Here is a 23,424-nt window from a genome sequence, read left to right as displayed (position 1 = left end):
TGATTGCAAACGGCTTGAGGGGACACAGCCCTATCTACTCAGCATCCATCTCTGTCTGTGGCCCTTGAGAAATTCCTGGGAACCCTAGGTGTTCCAAAGAACACACTTGGAAAACCACTGATCACTCTCGTCTGTAGTGGGTGTGATGTCTGGGCAGAGTGTAGGCTCGAAGTCAGATGGTCTGGGTTTGAGCCCTTGCTCCACTACCTACTAGATGAATGACCTTGGACAAGGTACTTGACCCCCTTTGTGCCTCAGTTTCCACGTCTGTAAGATGGGGACAATCTTAATGCTCCCCTCAGCTGTCGTGCAGACTAAATTGTCACTGCACATAGAACACCTTGAACACCTGTTCCTCATCAGAGCAAGGACAGGTCAGCTCTTCCACACAGGAGGGCACTGGCATCTAAGTGGCTGAGTGCCTTGCAACCAGTGCCACACATCTGGTTAGTGGCCAGATTAGGGCCTCAGCCTCCTTCTCCCAGACTCCAAGTTCGGTGCTCATTCTGCATCCCTGCAGAACGCTGATTGCCTAAGACAGGTGTTTTCTGGATCTCTGGGGACCGTTCAGAGGGGCCACTGGCTTCTGGGATTGACAGGCTCTGTCCTCAGGGGCTCTTCAACTCACAGCACAGGTCAAGGAGCAGTTTTGATAAGGACCTTGTTTGACAACGAGAAAAGGGAGCTCCAGGGAGGTGACCCCGTGGAGAATTGCCCCGTGGCCAAGAGATGTGGGGCAGAGTGAGTGCAGAGAGGGCATCAGGGCAGAGGAATCACCTGGGGTGTAATTGCCAACCACAGCTCCCAGCTCACGAGCTTGCTGACTCCCCCTCTGATCCTGCCCTCCCCTGCTCAAAAACCTTCTATGGCTCCCACAGCCCACAAACCCAAGGGGCCCCTCAGCGTGAAAGACAAAGCCCTTCTCCATCAGGCCCTATTCTCATTCCCAGCCCAGCCTCCACCACTTCCCTCCCCATCCCCTAGTCCAGATCTTCCAACAACACTCCTGACCGTTCTTCCCCGCTCATGCCTTTGCTCTTGCCCAGATTGTGCTACCTTCACGTCCTGTCCCTTTCCCAGATCACACCAAACACCATCTCCTCGGGGAAGCCTTCCCAGTTAGCTCCCTGGTCCAGCAATCACTTCTCTGTTTGTGCTCCTGGAGCTCTCTGTACACCTGAGAGAGAACGGACACTGCTAACCCTAATAATAATCCATATCTGCTCAGTCGCTTCAGCCGTGTTCAACTCTTTGAGACTCCATGGACCCACCTCTGTTCATCGGATTCTCCAGGCAAGAATACTGGAGTGGGTTGCCATGCCCTTCTCCAGGGGATGTTCCTGACCCAGGAATCAACCTCCGGCTCCTGCGTTGCAGGTGGATTAGTTACTGCTGAGCCATCATGGGAGCCCAATCTGTATCTGCTGCTGCTGCTGAGTCGCTTCAGTCGAGTCTGACTCTGTGCGACCCCATAGACAGCAGCCCACCAGGCTCCCCCATCCCTGGGATTCTCCAGGCAAGAACACTGGAGTGGGTTGCCATTTCCTTCTCCAATGCATGAAAGTGAAAAGTGAAAGTGAAGTCGCTCAGTCGTGTCCGACTCTTCGCGACCCCATAGATGGCAGCCCACCAGGCTCCTCTGTCCCTGGTATTTTCCACAACAACTCCATGAGTGGGTGCCATTATTATCTTCACTTTATTTTTTTTAATGTGGTGGTGGGGGGATTAATTATTTTATTTTATTCTTTTGACCATGCTGCTCGGCATGCAGGATCTTAGTTCCCCAACCAGGGATTGAATCTGTGCCCCTGTGGTGGAAGCTCAGAGTCTTAACCACTGGACCACCAGGGATATCCCCTATTTTCACTTTGTGGAGAAAATGCAGACACTGAGAGGTTAAGACACTTGTTCAAGGCCACATAGCTATTAAGAGGCAAAGACTGTACTCACACCTGAGTCTGTTCTTGGGTCTTCTGGAGTCTTGAGCTTCAGCCTGGGTGTCTATCTGCCACTCCCCGGTTCTAGGACACCAGCCGTCCTAAGAACAATTAGCTGAATTCTCACCTGTCCCCTGGGCCTCAGGGTTGGCTCTTAATAGACAGTGGTTGAAGAAAGCTCAGCCCAAGAAGGGAATTTATTTAAAAGTGAGTTCAGTAAAGGAATGTCTGTTCTCCCAGCCCACGCAGCATCCCACCCCCAGACTCTCTCCATGGAGGCAGGGGCAACTCCCATGGAGAGAGCTGGAAAGAGCGCTGGCCCCATTCCCAGAAGCTGTGTCCCACGTCTCTTGACCACAGGCCTGAGTCTGGGGCCCTATGGTATTATGGTCCCTCCGCACCCCTTGGAGCCTGAAGGTTCAAGATGGAAGCCTCCCATCTCGCCTGAGAACCATGATACAAGAGGCCCCCCCAGCCTCAGCAGAGCTGTGCTCCCTCTGCTGGAGGGAACAAAGGGCAGGACCACTTCCCGGTGTCTGCAGGCTGTCCAGGCCAGAGCCCCTGGATGCTGTGGACTCTGAGGTTGACAGTGAGCTGGGTGCAGTGGCTTTCTAGGGGCCAAGGCCAGGGACTCAGGACAGGAGGAAGCGTAGATGGCCTGGCAGGTGGACAGGGAAGGGCCCCGCAAGAGTGGCCTTTTCCCACAGCTTGCAGACTCCAGACGCTGGGATGGGAGGGGTGGAGCCCAAGCGGGATTCTGAGGAGACCAGACAACGGGACCAGCTGCCCAGAGCGCTGGAGTTGTGGTGGGAGGCAGCCCGAGAGCCCTGAGTGCTGGGGCTGATCGCTGGGCCCTCCTCCATGAGGCCCCACAGCGAAGCAACAGGGACCAGGTGCCCAGAAGCTAAAACCGCAGGAACCGGGAGCAGACAGATATTGTCGACTCTTAATTACCACCATCGCTGAAACCAAAAAGCCCACGCAGGCTCCTCTGTAAATAAACAGCGTCTCCTTGACTTGAAGATCCATCCGGGCGCACACATATTTACAGAGCACGTGTGATCGGTGCCGGTCTCTGTCGACTCACTCCCCCACACGATAATCTCCGGTCAACTTTCTCCTTCCTTACATGTAGGTTCGAGCTGGTGTTCACAACCACCTGGGAGGAGGGAGGGAGGAGGGCTAATCCACATTGACAGGGGGAGAAAGCCCAGCGGTTAGGTGACTAAAGCCGCATAGCTAGCAAGCAGTGGGATTTGCACAGAAACCTGGGCTTTGCCTCCCAGGGCATGTCCGTCAAGGTTCCCACCCTGGAAGTTTAGGGCCCCTGGGCTGTTAGGAAGGAAGCACCCTTCCTCACCCACCCCTGCCAGGAGCACTCAGGGGCACTGTGAGCAACCAAGGCGAGGCTGAGCTGGGAGGGAGGTGGGTGCGGGGAAGGACAGGAGGTGAGCTCAAGGACTAGGGCAGGGGAGGACAGGGCATGCAGAGGTCAGTTGGGTGGGCTTCCAGCCCAAGAAAAGCTGAGCTAAAGGGGATGAGGACTGCTCAGGGGGTTCCAGATTCCCTCTTTGATTACACGTGTGGCCAGCATTTGAGGAGGGTCTGTGAGGGCCCATAGGGCACATGGCCTCAGAGGGGCTGTGGGAACTAACCCTTTTGGCAAATGAGGCTGGAGTTGTGGCTCAGAGTATGTGTATGGGGTGGGGGCGGGGGAGTGGAAGCATTCTTGGCAGAAGCTCTTTAAGAGGTACTTGAAAGCCCAGTGGGGGCTTCCCTGGTGGCTCAGACAGTAAAGAATCCGCCTGCAATGCAGGAGACCTGGGTTCCTTCCCTGGGTTGGGAAGATCCCCTGGAGGAGGGCATGGCAACCCACTCCAGTATTCTTGCCTGGAGAATCCTATGGACAGAGAAGACTGGCGGGCTACAGTCTGTGGAGTCACAAGGAGTCGGACTCAACTGAGCAACTAAGCACGGCACAGCACAGAAAGCCCAGTGAGGTCTGGGTACGCCAGGGGCACACTTGACCTCTCCCTTGCCGGGCATGAAGTTTGGAGGATGGGGAGTACCCCATGCAGGGACTGGGAAAGACCTACCAGAGGCTCCCATTTTACAGATAAGGAAAGGGAGGTGCAGAGAGGGGAAGAGACCGCCCAAGGTGAGCCCGCAGGGCAGAGCTGAGTGTAGAACTCGGGGCGCACAGCTCCCAGTGTGGGTTGGGTGGCTGTTCTGGGGCGGGGCTCTGGGCTGCGGGAGAATGGCTGGCTTTGGCCAGTGAGGGTCTGACCTGTGCATGTCGTCTCCAGGGGCGCCCACCCGCGATGTCCTGCTGGTCTCTGCCATCATCACCGTCAGCCTTAGCGTCACTGTCGTCCTCTGCGGCCTCTGCCACTGGTGTCAGCGCAAACTGGTGAGGCTCCTAAGGGCCCCCGGGGGGACGCGGCCTGGCCCTGCACCCCGCCCTCCTCGATGACAGGCTCGTGAACGCTCTCAAGCGCGCGCGCCCACGACCCACCTGCCCACAGAGCCAGGCACACTTCCGTGGAAATTCACTCCGGGCGCCCTGTGTTTGCTGGGGCTTGGTCCCATATGTCTGTGTGCACACCCAGAGCCACACACCTAGGCACACACTGGTGGACAGACAGGGGTCTCACGGGCATTCGCACACTCGTGACTATGCGCACACACGCCGCACTTCCCGCAGAAAGGACCGCAGGCACACACGCGCAGACTGAGAATGGAGACCCCCCCTCCCACCCAGCGCCGCGCGCCCCCTCCCCACAGCCCGCGCGTTCCCGCCACCACCCAGGGCTGGGCGTGGCCGAGCAGGGCCTCCTGTCCAATGAGGAGGCTCCGCCCGCCCCGCCCCGCCCCCTCCCCCTGCGCCCTCCCATCCATCCTGGTTCTCGGGGGTTTGTACAGGCACAAACGGCTTCTTTTCATTTTTAACGAGGGCTGGGAAATTAACGAGCAGGATTAGGCCATCAATAAGTAAAGAGACTGTCAGGAGGGACATTCATCACCGGAGGGCGCCGGGAGGAGGAGTCAGCTTGAATCACCCTCCTGCACCCCCGCAGCTCCCCAAGGGTGGCTGCCCTTGAGGCCGCCCCCCGTTCCCTCTTCTGCTGCCGCAGTTTAGAAGTGCTGCGGGGTCTTTGAGGACTGCAGGGGGCACCCCCGGAGGTGGGCCCAGAGGTGTCCCAGGTGTGGGGCGTTCCTGAGGCTTCGGTGAAGAAGGGTCCCTGGCAGACACCTTCCATGCCCCAGATCGAGGATGATGGGAGCGAGGGCAGAGTGCCACATTTTTCTCCCTGCCCGATCACAGAAGGGCGAGGGGCAGGGAGGGGAGGGGCGGGGAGGGCATGGGTACCGTGTAGGTGGGAGCTCCATGCCTCAGTCCTAATGAGGAGAAGGGGCAGATACCCCTGGGGACAGACCCAAGAAGCCACCATGCTCCCTTCAGGAAAGGCAAGTCTGGGGGATGGGAGTGTTCTTCTTCATCCCAGGATGTGCAGTTTCAGGCAGCCCTGTTCCCTGGGGAGGAGCCAGGGAGAAGGCCAACCCGGCCCCACGCGCAAGAGTGTGCGAGTATGTGTGTGTGACTTGGGCCCACTCCTTGTGAGCAGGTGCCAGCCTGGCTGCCCTGCATTGTTCCTGGATTTCCTGCCTCTGTGTCTGTCTCAGAATTTCAGGGGAGGTGGAGGAGGGGGCTTGGCCACGTGCCTGTGTGCGCCAGTGTCCTCGGAGGCCTGGGAGGGGCTGGGCCTGCACTGCAGCCCCGTGCGTCTGGTTGCAGGGCCCCTTAGGCTGCCCGTCTGTCTGTATTTGAAGGCAGGGGACCGTTGTGTGAACAGGCGCTGCTGGTGACCTTGAATGGGGGCTGTTTTGTGCTGGGGGTGTCAGTTTTGAGGACATTAGTGCTGTGTGCGTGTGTGTGTGTGTTCCACCCTGCACGGTGGAATGTGGATCATCTCATCACATCCCCATGTAAGTGCTGCAGTGTGTGTGTCTGTGTGTGTCTGTGTGTGCGTGCGTATCTCTGTGTTTGTTGAGGGCCTCACCCCCACTCACCTGGGGATAGGAGTTCAGAGATGACAGCTTTTGTAGCAGGTGGGGGGCTGTCACTGCAGGAAGTGCCTTGGGAAGCGTAGAGCTGCAGAACCTTCCTTGGCCCAGCCCCTCCTCCCAGCCTCCAGCCAGGAGCTTCCTCCGGGGTCCAGACCAGACCGGCACCACGTGTCCCTCTTTGACTTAATCCTCTGAGCTGCTGCTAGAATGTTACTTTGGCCAGGACCCCCCAGTCCTGCCACCGCTTCCCCCCTGCCCCTCCACCTGGGTCTCAGAAGCCAGGGAGCTTTTTGTCCAGATTGTCTCCATGTTCCATGGAAGGGGCTTTCAAATGCACCCCCCCCCAACAGTTGCTGGGCTCTCCTTGCCTGCCTGTCCCCTCAGCAGCAGTGACGTGATACCTGACAGCCCAGATCCCATTTCCAAACATTAATAACTTCCTTAATCTCCAGCTGGCTTTTTCCGGATCAGCCTGGCCAACCCCCTCCCTACTAAGCAGGCTGGGGGGATCAGGCTCCTTTAGAGCCACCTAATTCTCCAGTGGGGAGGCTTCTTAGATGGCGTTAGTGGTAAAGAATCCACCTGCCTATGCAGCAGACGCCAAGAGACCCAGATTTGATCCCTGGGTCGGGAAGATCCCCTGGAGAAGGAAATGGCAACCCACTCTAGTATTCTTGCTTGGGAAATCCCATGGATAGAGGAGCCTGGTGAGCAGGAGTCCTTGGGGTCGCAAGAATGGGCCACAACTGAGCACTTGTCAGCAGCAGTGTCTCCAGGACCCCAGCTGGGGTTCCTCTCTTTGCCCCATTTACTTCCCCCTGACCCCTAAAGCAAGTCCTGCCTCGGTTCCTATCCCCCATATGCCCCAGCTCCTCTGCAAAAGGATCGTTGCAGCTGGAGGGGAAGCTTCCCTGAGCTGTGGCAGGAAGAGGGGCAGGCAGAAGCTTCCAGAACACCCTGGGTGAGCCAAATGCCTGGGCTTGGGGCAGGGGCAATGGACCAGTCTTGGAAGAGGGTGCTGGACAGAGCAAGTTCCCTGAAGACCAGGAAGAAAAAGGAGAAGGGATGAGGGGTAGGGTAGGGACTACCAGCAGATGCTCCCTGCCCCAGGCTGCCTGAACAGCTGGAAAACCACAGGGCTGGGGCTCCTGACAGAGGGTCCTGCCCATGAAGGGCACTGGGCCACCACAGAGGTGCTCCAGGCTCCCCATCTTCCCAGGTGGAACTAGGAATTGTTTGGGGCTTGAACTTCTGGGTGATGATGGGAGGGACCAGAGCTGAGGTGTGAGAGGGCAGCTTTTGTGGACCCAAGGGATCCAGCAGCTCTGGTGGGGTTTGTTTTTTTTTTCACTCTTTGGGTTCTGGCTCAGGGCATCAGCCTGAGGCTGGGATGCCAGAGTGGGTGGGGTACCAGAGCCCATACAGTCCCTGCCACTGGGGGCTACATTCCCAGGGGTAGGAGCTGAAGTAGGTAAAGAGAAGTATTAAAGCCATGATGAGAACCTTGAAGGGTGAGGGATGAGGGCTCATCCAGGGATGCCGCACCATTTCAGAAAGGAGGAAGGGAGGCTGGAGAGGGCAAGGGACGTGAGCGGGGTGACAGGGGGAGTGTGGGGCACTGCTGGGACAGGACCCTGGTGCCCCCAAGGCACAGGGGTGTGGGGGGCAGCATGAGGGCCTTCCCCCCACCCCCACCCCTCTCCCTGCAAGCTCCGCTGTTGTCCCTAAACAGGCAGCTCCAGTCCCGGGAAGGGGCTGCAGCTGGCAGGAGCGTCGGGGAACACGGCTGTGCGGCTTTTATTTTGCTTTAGGGAGAATGGAATAATTGACTGTTGTGGCTATGGTCTTGGCGCACATGACGGGATGTTGGGGAAATGTATGCCGGTTTGTGTGTGTGTGTGAGTGTGTGTGTGTGCGTGCGTGTGTGCACGTGTGTGTGTGCCCCCGTCCCAACTCCGCTGGGCAGGGGCAGGCCAGTGCCCAGTGGGTGACAGCCCCAGCCCCTGCACCCCCCCTTCCCCGCCCAGGCCCATGGCCCCTGGGTGCGCGTGAGGACGCTCGGTGGCCGCCAGGAATGTTAATGGTGCCGGGCTCTGCAGGAGCTAAATTTAGAAACCCAAACCGAGAAGGTGAATGGTGCTCACCTTCCCAGCAGCAGGCCCGGTCACCGCTGCAGCCGTGGCCCTTGCTCCAGCCAGGGGACCCGGCGTGCCCACCCCATGCCCATCATCCTGCCTGGCCCGTCCCTCCGCTCATGCGTTGAGGACCTCTAGGGGGCTGAGCCTGGCTGCCCCCAGCCCCAGAGTCCGTGGGCGGCCCTGCTTCCTTCCTACAGCGGTGGGTCCTCAAGCCCTGCCCTGCCTCGCGGGCCCAGAGCAGAAGCGCCTCAAGGACCCCCCAGACGGTAAGGGACACAGCCCCGGCAGGACTAGGCCCGGGCCCTCTCCCCGCCCCCGCCGCTCACGTCACTGGCCACTGCCAACCTTGCCCTGCAGGATGCCACCCCCACCATCTGGGGGCAGTGACGTGGCCTGCGTGACGTGGCCAGGCGCCTGAGAGCCGTCTGTCCATGGCAGAGGGAGATATGTTTCTGGGAGCCGAGCCAGAGCCCCAGGAGACAGGCAGGCGGGAGGGGCCTCGTCCCCAGGGGTCAGGGATGCGGTGCAGGTCAACGGGGCGGGGCATGGGGCCTAGGAACTGCCAGCCGGGGAGCAGGGATGGGTGGGGGCCGGCACCCCTGGCTGGTGGCACTCTCACACATTGGCCCTGGCCCTTGCCGCTGAGGCTGGGTTCACATCCACTCCCCTACCTGCTGGAACCTTGCTCTGGGGAGGCAGGGAGAGTCCAGGCCCTGTCTCCCAGGACTGACCCCAGTGCTGTCTCCACAGGGCAAACGCTACAAGAACTCCTTGGAGACGGTGGGCACGCCAGACTCAGGGCGTGGGCGCAGTGAGAAGAAGGCCATCAAGTAGGTGCCAGGCTTCGAGTCTGGGGTGGGGCACGCAGGCAGTCCAGGTGGGAGGAGCCCCCCCGGGTGTGGTCACACACAGCTTCCTCCTTACCCTGGGTGCTGTGCTCTCTCCGCCCCGCACCCCCATATACGCCCTGCCAGCACCTCAGAGTGACTCTAGGACCCCGCCTTCTCTGCCCGTGCCTCCCAGAACCCTCGCGAGGCTCCGGGGCCCCCAGCCCTCTCTCTGGCTGCCCTCACTCCCAGCATGGTCTGCCTCCTCCCTCAACCCGGGTCCTGGGTGCTCCATCAACCTGCACATCACACAGGTGGTCCCCCAGCCCTGCCTGGCTCCTCTGCATCTCCAAGCTCCTCCCCCAGCTGGGGAGCCCCTCTCTGGGGGTGGGGTGGAGGGGGCTCAGACCCCACCCATGTTCTGAGGGTCACCTGGAAGGAGAACCCTGGGCACCCCAACAGAACCCAGTGCTGGGCGGCTCTTGAAAGCAGAGCGATGGGGGAGGTCTCCCTGGTCACACCCGGTCCCCACTGCACGTCTTGCTGCCCTGAGTCTGCCAGTTTCCCTGTTTGGCTCTGTGAGCCCTCTTCAAGTAGGCAGGTCTGCCTTGCCCCGCAGACCACTCCTTAGAGTCACTGGGAGACATTGGGATAAGCTCCCAACCCCGCCGCTGGGTACTCTAGGAACTGGGTGAGGGGAGAGGCCTCTTTCTAGAGGGCTTTCTGCCCTCTGGCCCAGTGGATTGGCCCCTTCCTCTCTGCCTAGCCCCGGCCTTCGCTAAGAGGCTGCTGGGCACCCTTCCATCTTAGCCTGCCAGGGCCGAGCCTGCCAGCCAAGGGCTCTGCCTGGAAGCGGGGCCTTCCCCAGCACCCCCTGCCCAACTCAAGGCCCCACTGCTCCTGCCCACACCTCCCATCCTGCCCTCCCCCTGGTCCATCTTCCTCTCTCCCTCCTACCCTCCTTCCCTCCCCCTCTGCCCTGCTCCTGAGGGCTCCTTCCCTGCCCTTCCTTGGGCCCCCCTCCTCTTTTTTCATCTCGTGCTCTGACCCTGTTTGGGGCCTTCACAGAAGCTGTGGGTGTGTGTCTGTGCGGGAGCGGGTAAGTGGAGGGGTGGGCCAGGCCGAGGTTGGGGGTGGGGAGGAGGCTCAGGAGGAGGCTGCCGGGAGCCTTTGAAGCTGGGTTTGGTTGCACACTCTCCAGTCTTCAAAGCTGAGAGCTGGCAGGTCTCAGGGGCTGTTGCAGAGCCCAGGCCCCAGGCTTTCAGAAGGAGGGGAGGGACCACGTGGGGGAGCAGGGGGCCAACCCAGCTCCTGTGCAGCCTCCCGGCCCGACTCTAGTCGCCTCTGTAGCCACGGTCTGGGCCAGGGGCCTGTCTCTGCCAGGTGACCATCACCTTCCTGGATAAGGGTGTGTGTGTGCCAGACAGTCCGGGCCATGAGAGGAGATGGGATTCCAATAGCGGGGAGAGTGGGCAGCAGGCTCTGTGGGCTAGGACAGGGTCCACAGGTATCAGACCCTCAACCCCAGGCGAAGGAAGCCACCTGTCTTGGCTGCATGCCCCGAGGTCCCTAGCCTTTGGCTTTTACCTGGGCCCAAGCCAGTGGGCTTCCCTGGTGGCTCCGACGGTAAAGAATCTGCCTGCAATGTGGGAGATCTGGGTTCGATCCCTGGGTTGGGAAGATCCCCTGGAGAAGGGAGTAGCAACCCATTTCAGTATTCTTGCCTGGAGATTTCCGTGGGCAGAGGAATCTGGCAGGCTACATGGAGTCACAAAGAGTCAGACAGGACTGAGTGACTAACACACACAGACACAGACACACACACAGACACACACACACACACACACACACACACACAGAGCCAGTGGGGCAGCAGGAAGCAGGGTTTACCTGCTGCACAATCGCTGCATGGGCTTGGGACCTCCTCCCAAAGGATCATGTTTTAAAGGATTCCGAGAAGCTGCAACGTTTAATAGCTGTTTTTCAAACTGTGAATAGTGTTTCTCAAACTGTGTTCCTCAGAGCACTCGTGCCCCCATAAAAGATTGATAGTGATCCCATGGATCCAGGGGTCCGTGACCAACTAAGTCTGGGAAACACTAATATGCATGGGTACGTTAAAGGCTCTGAGAAGCCCCGCAGTAAAGGAATCAGTGTTTTGTAAACTTCTTTAATGAAGAGCCTCTTTTCTGGTACTACCGCACACAACCCGAGGGACCGTGGGGCTCCTTGGAACACAGCCAAGGAGGCCAGCCTGGCAGTGATGACCCTGGGTGGTCTTTCTCTCCAGGACCCTCGATTTTGGAGATCTGGAGGGGACAGAGAAACAAAAGCCTTCCAGCTGCTCCATTGCTCTGTTACGCTAGGGCAGGGGACCAGAGCATGTCTCCAGCAGAGTAGGGAATAGGGTCTTCTGGGGAGGGAACCTCCCTGGGGAGCCCCCTACCACCACTCGGGTTCCCTTCCAGTGGCCTCCCTTGCTTCTCCCACCCCTGGCTCCCCCTGTCCCCTTGAGCTGGCTCAGGGCTTGGGCCTTGGACCCTGACTGAGTACAGAATCCCTTGTGAGACATTTCCAAGGCACACTCTGGCAGAGACTGTCCACACCAGGGAGGCCCAAAGGGACCCTGCCCACCCTCAGGCCCGGGGCACTGTCTCCTTCTGGCTTGGGGAGACATCTCAGCTCCACTTCCTCTTTTTCTCCTTTGTTCCCCAGTCTGAGGCTGAGAACCAAGGTTGAGGTCAAATGCTGGGGCTGGCTGGAGGGAGAAGCAGGTCCCCCAAGAACATGTTTCCTCTATCCTCAGGGGCTGTGCCTCCTGACGGTGCCCCCCACCCAGCAGGGCCCTCACCTTGGCCTTGAGCAGTGGCATGGCCTAAGCACATGCCATGCCCACCCCTGACACACACCCCCAAGCCCCTTGCTGTTGATGCCTTCCTGAGGGCTCAGACATGACTCCTTTCTGGAACGTTCCTTTGGCCTGGGGGTTGCCCTTCTCCCCCTGTGCTCCAGTTCGGCTCTTGGGGAGGTTCCCAGGAACCCGACGAGCTGGTGGAACCGCTGGCCTTCGACTCCCAGGTTTTCCAGGCCATGCCTCCTGCCGAGGCTTCTGCTGCCCACCCTCAAGGGAGACCCCACCTTCTCTGGGCTTCAAGCATACCTGCTTCTTCTGTAGGGCGTGTCACAGGGCGGGAGGGGGTGGAGAGGCGGGCACACGGTCCCCTCCAGACCCAGCAGCTCCACTTTGGAAAGGGACAGGGATAGGCCAAGTACACGCCAAGGGCAGAGGCTGGATCTGCCCCGGCCCCTGCTGACCCTGCTCATACCCTTTTCTGGGCTGACCCAACTACCACTTTTGCAGTAAGCAGAGGGTGCCTTCGGTTCAGCTGACATTGGGACAGTCTCCTGTGAAGGCTGTATCCGAGACTTTCCTGAGGCAGGGAGAGAGCAAAGGAGGCCAGGGGGACCTGGGGCCAGTGGGAGGGTGAGAGACCAGCCAGGAGAGGGGCCTGTCCCCAGAGTGGCTCCCTTAAGCAGATGGAAGGGCGGGGAATTTCGAGTCTTATGGCTCAGTGCTTGCAGCCAGCCTTCCAGGTTGACAGGCAGGGAGACCAAGGCCAGGAAAGGGGGCACCTAGTGGGTAGGCAGCAGGGTCTGATCTACCTCCCAGACATTTCCAGCCAGAAACCAGCACGCCCCGTCCTCCTCCCCGTCCCCATACCATCACCATCCCACCCCAGGCTGCGTCCCGGCCCCTCTTCCCCCCACCACCTCCTCTCTTACCATCTTTCTCTCTCCCACCAGCTTCCAGGGTGCAAGGCTCCAGTCTGCCCACCTGCAGCTCGCCTCCTTTCACCGACCTCTCCCGCCCTGGAGCATGTGTGTGTGTGTGTGTGTGTGCGCGCGCACACGTGTGGGCGTGTGCCCGGGCCACCTGCCTCTCTTCCTCCCGCAGGCGCCGACCCTGGCCTGCCCCACCCTCAGTGCCCCCCAGGGGCCCGGCCCCTCTGCCCACACGGGACTTGGGCGGTTCTTGTTTCTTCCTGTATCTCCCTGTTTTCTCCCCTCTCTCTCTGCCCCTCCAGTGATCTAGACAGAGACTTTTGGAATAACAATGAGAGCACAGTGCAACAGAAATGGAGCTCCTACCCTCCCAAGGAGTTTATTCTAAACATTTCACCCTACGCCCCTTATGGCGACCCACGACTGTCCCTCAAGTGAGTGACTTTACCTGGTTTGATCATATGTACCCAGTACCCTCGCACGCCCCCCCTCCCCCTCCCGGGCCCTCCCCCCCACCCATGCAGCCCATGGGCAGGCCAGCCATGGAGACGAGCAACCCCTCCTGCCCCCCACCCTCGCCTGCCTACCCCTCTCCCGCCCCCTCCCCCAGGGCCAGCCACCAGGAGCGCCCCCACCCCACGCCGCAGCCACACCCGGCCCCCCAGCTGGTCCCCACGGCCCCCACGCCCTCTGAGCAGTCAGGATGGGGTTGCCCGTTTGGGTTTTTTTGGACCCCCCTCTCGGTGTGGCTCGCTTTTTCCTCCCTGCTGTGTGCTGCTGCCCTGGCTGCTCCGGTTGGTGGTCGGTGGTCTCTCGTGGAGGTGGTGGCGGTGATGGTGGTGGTGGTGATGAACTCTGACTAACACGGCTTTCTCTCTCTCCCTGCCTTGGGGCCTCCTGGCCTGGACAGCCCGCTCTTCCTCCGTCGTTAACCCTTCGTTGTCCTGTGGGATAGACTTGGAGGTGGCTGCCCTCCCCCACCCCCGCCGCCCCGGCCCCAGGCGGTGGGGAGGGGCCCCCCTCCGTTGTCGTGGTGCGTTGTTCTCCGACCCCCAGCCCGCCCCGGCCCCTCTCTCCTCTCTGCAGGCTCCGCTGGTGACCCACTTGCAGTGCTGACGTCTCTCTCTCTCTCTCTCTCTCTGTCTCTTGTCTGTCCGTCTCTCTGTCCTCCTCCTCTCTCACTGCCTCTTTCTTCCTTTTATCTGTCGTTGTTTCTCCTCCTCTGACCCTACCCCGCCCCCACCCCCACGTGTGGCCTGCCCTCTCCCCCACCGCCACCCCCGGTTGCCCCTCTGGCCCGGCTGCCTCATGGTACATCCAGTGGCACCCTCCTGGCGGGCGCCAAAGTGGCCGCCGCAGCGGGGCTGGCGGTGGAGCGGGAAGGCCGGCTGGGGGAGAAGCCGGCAGCGGCGCCGCCACCCGGAGAGGACGCCTTGAGAAGCGGCGGGGCTGCCCCCAGCGAGCCGGGCAGCGGTGGCAAGGCGGCGGGGAGAGGCCGCTGGCGGACGGTGCAGAGCCACCTGGCCGCCGGGAAGCTCAACTTGTCCAAGTGAGTGATGGCCCCACGGCCGCCGGAGCCGTGAGCTCAGGCCTGCCCTCTCACACCCCGCCCCCTGCCAGTGTGGACAGCGGGACCCCTGGCATGCCCGCTGCTGCCCCCAGAGGTGCCGTCCTCGGCCCCTGGCTCATCCCATCCCGTCACAAAACTCTCGTCGCCCGTGCCACCCGGCACGACTGACTCAGCCATGCACCGTGCATCTCAGCCTCCAGTTGCCACCCCCATCCGTTTCTCTCTTTGCCAGTGACCAGGTCATTTCATTTTATGCCCCCAGGGCAGCTTCATTTCAGCCCTTAGGTCATCCCATCCTCTTTGACTGGCTGCCCCATCTCGACCTCCATGGGCACCAGGCCACAGCTGTTAGCCACTGGACCAGCCATCCCTGGGGAGCTGGCCCAGCCTCAGCCTGCTTTCTGCCGCTCATCTGCCACCGGGCCTTCCCTCTTGCAACCAGCACAAAGCCCTAGACCCAGAGGTCGAGCCATTTCATCTTGACCATCAGGTGACTCCATTGGCTTGTCCCAGTCTTGCTTGCATCATGACACCATCTGTTCCTTGGGCCCGCTGTGAGCAGCTGGGAGGTCCCCATTGGCTCATCCCCATGGTCCCGGTCTTGGTCGGTGACCTGTCCCGCTCTCAGCTATTGGGACTGGATGTTCTTGGAGGTTGGGTTGTTGAGCCCCCAGCTAACTTTTCTGACGAGGGTGGTCTGGATGTCAGACAGAAGAGCCGTTTCCCTTTTAATAACTTCTGAGCTGGCCAAACAGTCAGTCTAGTCCCTCCCTGGGAGCAACAGGCATAGGGTGAGCCTCTATTCTCTGCAGATATTAAGTTCCTTCCTCCCCCCATGGGGCAGCCTTATTCTCATCTTGGCTCTTAGAACCTTCTATTTCCCCACAGCTAAGCCTCCCAAGCTCTAAATCCTTTGAACTATGACCGTTCTCACCTACTGGGACGTAGGTTCCATTTTCGGCTTTTAGAACTGCCTCATTCCCAGCTAATGCAGGAGCCTCTCACTTACAAGGCCAACAGCCCTGACCCCTTCTTGGTGGCCAGGGCGGTTCTCTTCAGCAAACCTGTGGTTCCCGCCAATGGGACCGCTGAGGACCACCACACTGAGACCTCGTTTGCTCATTGGCCTGAAGGAGCACCAGCCGATGTGCCCCCTGACGTGGAGCCTCAGGAAGGCCCCAGAGGGAAGCCCCGCTGTCCTTCAGAGAGCCAGGCCCAGCGCCCCACCCTCACCGAGTTACTCCGGCCACAGACTCTGGGCTGGCTGAGGCCTCCATGCCTTCCGCTGGCTCCAGACCTGGAGAAACCGATTTTAGTTTCCCTGTGACTGAGAGCTTGTAAATTGGACTAATTCTGGATGTGATAGAAAACCAAAATGAGGTCAGAGAGGAGCAGGAGGAGGTGGCCGCCCCGGTGCTGGCCTCCCCGCTCCTCAGCCTGCGCCCGAGGAGTGTGAGCCCACCAGGCCAGCCAGGCCAGGGCCTGCCCCTGGGGGTTGCCCCGATGCCAGGCCTGAGCCAGGCAAGGCTGCCACCCCTGCCAAGACCCCAGCTGAAGCCATATTTTGCTTTTCTCTTCCTTCCTTCCTTTCTGTCCTTTCTCTCTTTCTCTCTCTTCTTTTCTTTCTTACTTTCTCTCTTTATTCTTCTCTGACTTTCTGTCCCTCTTTTGCTCTCCCTCTTCTCGCTTTCTCTCTCTCAGCCCACAGGGGCAGCCTAACTGTTGTCCTTTTGGTTCCCAGGGTGGGCTCAGGGGGTGAGCCAGGCTGTCTGGTCGTGGTGAAGGTGGCTCCAGGGGCCCTGGGGCCTCCCTAGGACAGCTCGGGCAGAGGAGGGGGGTGTCCCATCTGCCCTGTGGCCCCAGACCAGGAGGTGGCAAGCTATCTCTCTAAGAGATCTGATAGGAAATAGGCTTTGCAAGTCAGGTACTCAGCCCCAAAGCCGCCATAGACAACATGTAAATGAATGCCAGTGGTTGCATTCCAGTAAAACTTTATTTATGAAAACAAGTGGCGAACCATATTTGGCCCACATGCCATAATTTGCCAACCCCTGCCCTGGATGACTGAATGGAAGATGGAGGGAAGGGACAGAAGATGAGGAAGGTAGGCCCCCTGAGGCTCTGGCCAGGAGACAAAGCAGGGGGTAGGCCCCCTTTTCAGCAGGTGCTGAAAGCTCTGGCCAGGAGACAAAGCAGACAGATTACCAGAGGAGGCCAGTGGTCTCTGAGACCTCCTTCTGCCTCCATTTCCTGAGACATCTGTAGCTTCCCCTGGCAAGGGAGCAAGGACTAGTAGCATATTTCCCTGGGCCTGACCTCATTAGTTCCCCATGGCAACACTGTGATGGAGGCAGCTCGGAATTTTTACCCCATTTTACAGATGAGTAAACTGAGAGGTCGCCTCCTTTTCCAAAAGTCCCTCAGTGAGGAAGCAGCAGAGATGGGGCCTGAACCCTGGGTCTCTCTGATCCCAGACTGCCGCTGATGAGCCATGTCCTGTTCCCTATGTGTTTCAGAGATGCTTTTGGCCCGTGAGGCAGGTGCCCTATTGCAGATGCATAGAGGACAGGATAATTACCCTGTTCTTTGTCAGAACTTGGGTAATCTGAGTTCTGCCAAGCAGCCGGCCAAGTGGTTTCCTGAGTCCCCTCCTCCAACTGGGAGTCATTCCCAAGATACTGGGAAGGGAAACTAAGCTGTGGAAACAAGGAACCCCAGAAGGGTTCTCCGTGCCAGAGCCCGAACCCTGAGGGAGCACCGGCCAGAGGGCAGAGGCCCCGGAGGCCGGGACATGCCCCAGCCTCCGAGGACAAAGCAGGACAACTGTTGGCTGCTCCTGACTCACCACATGTTACTAGGCCAGCTCCACGCTGGCCTGGATTTCCTGGCGTCTCCAGAGGCCTGTAGCACTTAGAGCACAGAGGCGGACTTTCTTGGGGTCCCCCATGAGATGGCGGGAGGGGGTGGCCCAGCTCCCTCCACCCCCTCCAGCTCCAGCAGGACAGGCAGCCACAGGGCCCTGGGACCCGCCTTCACCACGCGGCCAGTGGCGCAACTCCGCGGCCCGCTCAGACCAGCACAGAGGCCGGCTCAGACAGGAGGTATCGGGCACTAGCTGAGCCAGGGCCTGGGTGAGGGGCTGGGCGGGCTGCCCTGGGGGCCTCTGGGTGGGCGTGGGGCCTGGCAGTGGCCTCCTGGGTGAGTTGGTGGTGGCGACGGCAGCGGTGACAGCCCGGATGGAGGCCCGGCGAGGTATTCCGGCAGAGCACGCCTGGCACTGGGGCCTCCTCGTCCTGGCCCTAGGTGTCTTTCTCCTCCACTGTGATCCCTTCACCTGCTTCTCCTTTCTCTCCTCTCCTCCACCCGCCCCAAGTTTCGAGGACTCCACCCTGTCCACGGCCACTACCCTTGAATCTATCCCCAGCTCCACGGGAGAGCCGAAATGCCAGCGACCCCGCACCCTGACGCGGCAGCAGAGCCTGCAGCAGCCGCTGAGCCAGCACCAGCGGGGCCGGCAGCCCAGCCAGCCCACCACCAGCCAGAGCCTGGGCCAGCTGCAGGCCCACACGGCCTCAGTGCCAGGCCCCAACCCCCGGGCCCACGGCCGGGGCCAGGCACGGCAGGGCTCCTCGGCCGGCTCCAAGTACCGGCCGGCCGGCGGCCGCAGCCGGTCCAACCCAGGCAGCTGGGACCACGTGGTGGGGCAGATTCGAAACCGAGGCTTGGACATGAAATCCTTCCTGTAAGTGCCCTGCTTGAGCGGCCCGGCTCCCACCTCCCTGACCCAGCCTCTTTTCCTCCCTGTCTCCTTTGGAGCGGCTGGCTCTGAACCATGCTTAGCCCTCCATCTCTGAGGCAAGGTGCCCGGCTGGCAGACTCGGGCACCCTCTCCCCAGCCTCTTGTGGCTTGTGGCTCGTCCCTGAAGCTCCCCCCTTCCCATGGAAGGACTTGTATCTGAGCCACCCCCTGAGGACCCCAGCCCCTTCCCCCGATGCCCCCCAAAGCCAGTGGAGACACTAGGGGATGCTACTGAGGTCCCCAGATCTGTCTCTCCCCTTCTGGCCAGGCCTGGCTCTCCTGGCCTCCCTGTTGCCTCTCTCCTCCTCTCCTCCTAAACCTGGTCTCCTTCACTCCAGCGCCCAGGCCTCACCTCCTCCTGTCCCTGTAACCCGACTCTGCTCACCTTCCGGCCCTGCACTTCCTCCCTCCCTCCCTCCCGCTTCCCCTGTCCCTGCCCGGGGCCCTGTCCTCTGTCCCTCTGATGACCTTCCATAGCCACCTGCCCTCCACTTCCCTCCCTGGCTCCCACCATGACCCGCTCATTCCCTGAGGACAAACCTCAAAACGATCCCCCAAAGCTTTAGAAAACGTCTCTGAATCAGAGGCTTTTTCGAAGTGCACAGGTCAGAGAGGTAACAACATCCCGGCGTGTCTGGCCTTAACCATTCCCCTCCGCTGGGTGTGTCCCTCACCCACCCCCTGCCGTGTGCCCACTTGCCCCTCCCACACTGGCAGGGCCCCACCCAGGGTGCCCTCTGCCCAGTGTCCCTCTGGGCATCTACACTCACTCTCCGAGCCCGGGGCCGGCCTGGGCTTCAGTCCGTGACATCACCTCCTTCCTCTGGCCTAACATGACCTTCCTTCCAGGCTCTGGGGATTATTCTCAACACCCAGGTCTTTTCCTGGGAGCACTTTTCATGGAGCAGGAGACCAGCACACTAAGCCTGGGAGAGGAGAAAGGGAGGAGGAAGGGGAAGGCCAAGGTGAAGGCCCGGCTCACTGGCAAAATGTGAGGATTCTGAGCATCCTTCAGAGCTCGTGCCTCCAGCTGAGACCCCAGCCCGAAAGGCGGTCAGGAGCGCTACCCCTGGGAGGGGCAGCCCAACGGAAGACACCCCCTGCACCAGCTTCCCATACCCTTGGCCCTGGCCAGGCAGGAAGGTGCCATGCCGCCTGTGACTACTTGGCCAAACTAGGTAGCGCATCTGCTGGGGCTCTTCCCCACCCAAGGATCGTCAGGGATTCAGCTGGACGCCAGCCTGAGACAAGATAGCCGACAGAGCCTCCTGGCCTGCAGAAGGGCGGTTTGTCCTGGGGCGGATGCTGTGGCACTGGTGTGGATTGGAAGAGTGATGGGAATCGGTTCTGCCATGGCTTGAGCAGAACGGAGAGCCAGTGGGAACCCTGCACCCTTCTGTTCCTCCTAACTGCAGGCGGCCATCTGCACAGCCATCACCCTGCCTCCCATTCTGTAGCTGTCACGTGGGAGCAAGGGCCATGCCCAGGCTCCAGGAAGAAAGCAGCCAGCCTCAGGAAGGCCTCTGGTACCCCGTCCCCTGCCCACCCCCTCTCTAGCCAGCCAGGATTCGATGAGCATCACTCATGCAGCATCAGCGTTTCTTCTGCCCGCTGCGCTGTTTGCGCCCCTCACTGGCAGGCCAGCCCCAGAGTTCACCCCAGTCCCCCACCTCCTCCACCTGTAGTCCCTCACAGCAGGGGTCTGCAAACTTTTTCTCTAAAGGACCAGATTTATAAATAATTTAGGCTCTGAGGGACACATGGTCTCGATCACATTTGAAAAAAAACAAAACAATATTTTTTAAATGTACAAACCATTCTTAGCTTGTGGGCTGCACAAAACAGGCCACCAGCTGTAGCTTGCCAGCCCCTGACCCCTCTCACAGTTCAGCTGGCATGTTTCTGACATCCTTCTCTCACCACAAATGCTGGGGGCCCACACAGAGAGTCAGGGTGAGAAGGCTAACCAGGGTCCCCCAAATCCCACTCCCTCTTGCAGGGAGAAGGCATTCCTCCTGCTTGCAGGATGTGACCACCCCCCTCAACACCGCCAGCTTCTCCCCTTCCTCTTGCCCTTCACTCGTGCCCCTGCGGCCTGCGATGCCATGGAGAATGACAAATCAGGAACTTGTGCAGAGCAGCCGTTTTGTTTTTAAGAAGAGCAAAAGGAGTATCTGAAAAATGCATTAACCAGGGAAAAACATGTTGTTTTCGTTGGGTTTGACTTCCCCCAGCACAACCAGCTTCCAGGCAGTCAAATGGAATTTTACCAACTGTGAAACAGTACCGGTGGGCAGGGAACAAAGGAAAAACGAGGATTAGTCCTGAGGAAAGGGGGCGTTCTTTCGGAAAGTTAGATGCCGGTGCAAGGTGTCAGCCTGGAGCAGCCGTGTCCAGGACGAAGATGCAAAGACAGAGAAGTCAGCATCCACTGGCTCCGGACCCCACGGGCTTCCCCCATTTTCTGAGACCCCCGCTCCTTCCCCTCTGTCGTCATTTCTCACTCGCCTTTTTGACGACCTCTCCAGGAACTCTCCAAGGAGTCCAACCTCTTCGTGCTCTTGGACGGTGGTTGAAGCGGGAGACCTCCTGGCCCAGGAGTCCTACCCTCTGGGACGTCCCATCAGGCTGGCTATCTTTCCCTTGGTGGCATGCTTGCCGCTTCTGAGAATTGCTCTCCGTGTGTTCAGTTGAGAAGCCAAAGATGGGGGAGCTCAGCCAAGCACCCAGAAAACACCCACAAACTGCGATGGCCTAGAGGGGCGCTTTTCACCCCTGGAAAGGGCAAGCAGCCCCACAACCGCCCAGCAGTTCTCTGAGAGAAGCTGGCCTGGAAGACATCACCCCTTGACCTCTGGCCCCACGCTGCTGCCCACGTGATGATTCCTGGGCCATCTGAACCGAGACTTCCTCAGGGCAGGAGTCCTCCAGACCACCCTGACTGTGGACACAGGTCCCTCGAGTCCTGCCAGGCCCTCTACAGACCTTGCCAGCTTCCTGCACTTTCTGTCTTGTCTCTCTCTCTCTCTTTGCCCCTTGGCGCCTTCTGGACTGATTCTCCAAGGAAAGGCCCCTGAACTGGACCCCAGAGCCTTGGGGGCTATTCCCCAGATCTCCAGGAAGGGGGACCCAGGAGAAGGCGCAGGATGGCCAGTCCACCACGTGCCAGAAGAGTCTAACGTTCTCCTCCAATGGGCAGAGTCTCTAAGGACCTGGGAGGGAGCCCCCCAGACCTGCCTCCTGGCGACCAGGACCCAGGGATGTCTTGATGAGGGACTTCACTGGATGCAGCGTCCTCTGGGTTTCCAAGCTTTCTAACGACTTCCTGCCTGGAAGCCCAAACCCCTGCCCACAGGGTCCCCAAGCAAGATGGCAGCAGAGGGCCTCCCCCCTCTTCTCCCAGGGGCCCAGATGGTCTGAGTAGCCTCTGGCCTTTGTTCAGCCAGAGATGAATGAACCTTGGATATGGACCATGTCCCCGGGCCCGGGCTCCACTCCTCCTAGCCTTCCCCGCGGGTTTTCTTGGGGGCATCCCAGCCACATGCCTCTGCCCAGCCCCTCCCTGGTGGCGAGCTGGGTCTCAGGCTGCAGACACCTCCACTCCATTCCCCTCCCTTCCCCACCGCCCCGCCACCCGCCTTCTCCCCTCCTCTGCTCTACAACTGTTGACAGTGCTGAAGTTTGGTTTCTCTTCTGCAGGCCCAGTTTCTTACGCTGTTTTCTTCTCTCTCTTTGTCTCTGTCTCTCTCTCCTCCCCCTCCCTGCCCCCCGCCACCCTGCGGGGCCTCCTCCTCCTCTCCCCCCCCCGCTGGTGGGCTGCCCACCCCGCCCCCCGGGCAGGGAAGGCCGGATGGTGGTGCTATCCTTGGTCTTAGGGCTTTCGGAACAGGATGACTTTGCCAATATCCCTGACCTGCAAAACCCAGGAACCCAGCAGAACCAGAACGCTCAGGGGGACAAGAGGTACGAGCACAGGCGAGGGCCTGCGGCGGCCGTGGCAGAGAAGGAGGCGTGGAGAGGCTGCCAGCCTCGACCCCCGGCTGCTGGACGAGGCAGCGGCACCTTCTGCGGATGCTGGAGCGGGAGGACGACCCCTCCCCAGCCGGCGCCCTCACACCGGCCATGCTGGTGGTGTCCCTTGGGCCTGAGGCCAGTGTGGCTGTCCTGGGACCATTCTGGATCAAGCCTGCTCCCCGGGCCTGCCTGCCCTCGCCCGGAGCAAGCCAGCATTTCGGCCCCATCTTCCTGCTTGGCTCCCCTCTGCTGCCCCCTCATCTTTCATTTCTGTCCCACCCAACCCAGAAATCCCAGTTTCTCCGGTGGTTGGTGGGCGGCCGGGATGTTAGGGAGGGGGCGTCAGCCTGTTTTCCCTCATCCCCGCCACCTCAACCTCCCTTTCGCCTGGAGGTCCCCCTGGGGTGATGGTCACACACACACACACACCACCCCTGCAGAGATGTGACCGGCTGCTCAGGGCTGATGGAAGAGGAGGCCCTGGAAGGGAAGGTCTGGGGCCTAAGAAAGGCCCAGGGATCAGAAAGAACCAGAAAGGCAGCCCCCCCTGAGCCTGAGGTACCAGGAGGAGGGAACAGGAGTGGGTGGGGGATGAGAGCAGGTGGCAGGGGCTGGTCGGGCCCTCTGTCACTGGGAGCCCAGCAGCTGGCCTTCAGGAGTAGCCCGTGTGGCCCCAGCATGGGCTGAGCAGAGGGCTGGGCATTTAACCATCCGTCGCCCTGGTCATCAGGAGCCAAAGGGAGCATCATCTGACACTCCCATCTCAAGGAGGGAGCTGAGCACTCTCATGGGGAAGCACTCGCAAAGGTCAAGGGACCCAGGGTTCAGGCAGCATCACTAAGGTGGGATGACCCTGCTCCTGGTCTGGCCACCGCCTCCCCCCTTGCCTTGGGCTGGGTCAGGTACATACCTATAATCGCGGGAGGAGGACCCATCCCCTTGATCGGGTTGTACTTTTCATCAGCCCAAAGGCCTACAGGAGAGTTGTGTGGCCTGACAGCCAGGCCGCCTCCTTCTAGCTCTGGTTTTGAGACGTTGGGCAAGTCACAGCCCTTCTCTGGGCCTCTGCTTCCTCGTCTGTCAAGTGAGGGGTTGGACAGGGTGACCCCTTCCAGCTCGGACATGCCAAGCCTCTAGCGAGGGAGAAGCCCCTCGGGTTGAGGCACGGGTCAGAGCCTGTCCGCCAGGCAGGGACCTGACCCTCACTCACTAAGAGCCCGGAAGGTGCAGGAGGGACTGTCCCAGGCTGCTGCTGGGGGCCTGTGCAGGAGTGGAGGACAGGCCGAGT

The 23,424-nt window shown here is 60.3% G+C and overlaps 1 protein-coding gene and 1 long non-coding RNA gene across 10 annotated transcripts in view; one reads left to right on the top strand and one right to left on the bottom strand.

Annotated features, from left to right (window-relative positions):
* The first annotated feature begins 1,319 nt into the window (after positions 1–1,319).
* The window catches only part of SYT7 (synaptotagmin 7), a 40,383-nt gene continuing 18,278 nt past the window's right edge, over positions 1,320–23,424 (top strand). Inside the window, exons 1-7 of one of the 9 annotated variants that reach the window (XM_060404290.1) lie at positions 1,320–1,377; positions 4,244–4,347; positions 8,894–8,973; positions 13,056–13,187; positions 14,075–14,302; positions 17,697–18,065; positions 21,963–22,085. In XM_060404290.1, the coding sequence (XP_060260273.1) occupies positions 1,335–1,377; positions 4,244–4,347; positions 8,894–8,973; positions 13,056–13,187; positions 14,075–14,302; positions 17,697–18,065; positions 21,963–22,085 (1,079 nt within the window). In that variant the 5' untranslated portion in view covers positions 1,320–1,334. Of the gene's footprint in view, positions 1,378–4,243; positions 4,348–8,893; positions 8,974–13,055; positions 13,188–14,074; positions 14,303–14,777; positions 18,066–21,962; positions 22,086–23,424 lie in introns of those variants that run through there. The other 8 variants (XM_060404291.1, XM_060404292.1, XM_060404293.1 and 5 more) reach the window with 8 other exon arrangements.
* On the bottom strand, positions 2,106–4,632 carry LOC121817558 (uncharacterized). Its single transcript, XR_006057525.2, has 2 exons — positions 4,225–4,632; positions 2,106–3,096 (listed from the first exon to the last, which is right to left on the bottom strand). It is a non-coding gene; the product is annotated as an uncharacterized LOC121817558 (long non-coding RNA).

Source organism: Ovis aries, chromosome 21 (genome assembly GCF_016772045.2).
Source record: "Ovis aries strain OAR_USU_Benz2616 breed Rambouillet chromosome 21, ARS-UI_Ramb_v3.0, whole genome shotgun sequence".
Lineage (NCBI taxonomy): Eukaryota > Metazoa > Chordata > Mammalia > Artiodactyla > Bovidae > Ovis > Ovis aries.
Note: the sequence above shows the minus strand (reverse complement) of the source record. Positions and strands in the feature narration are given on the sequence as shown.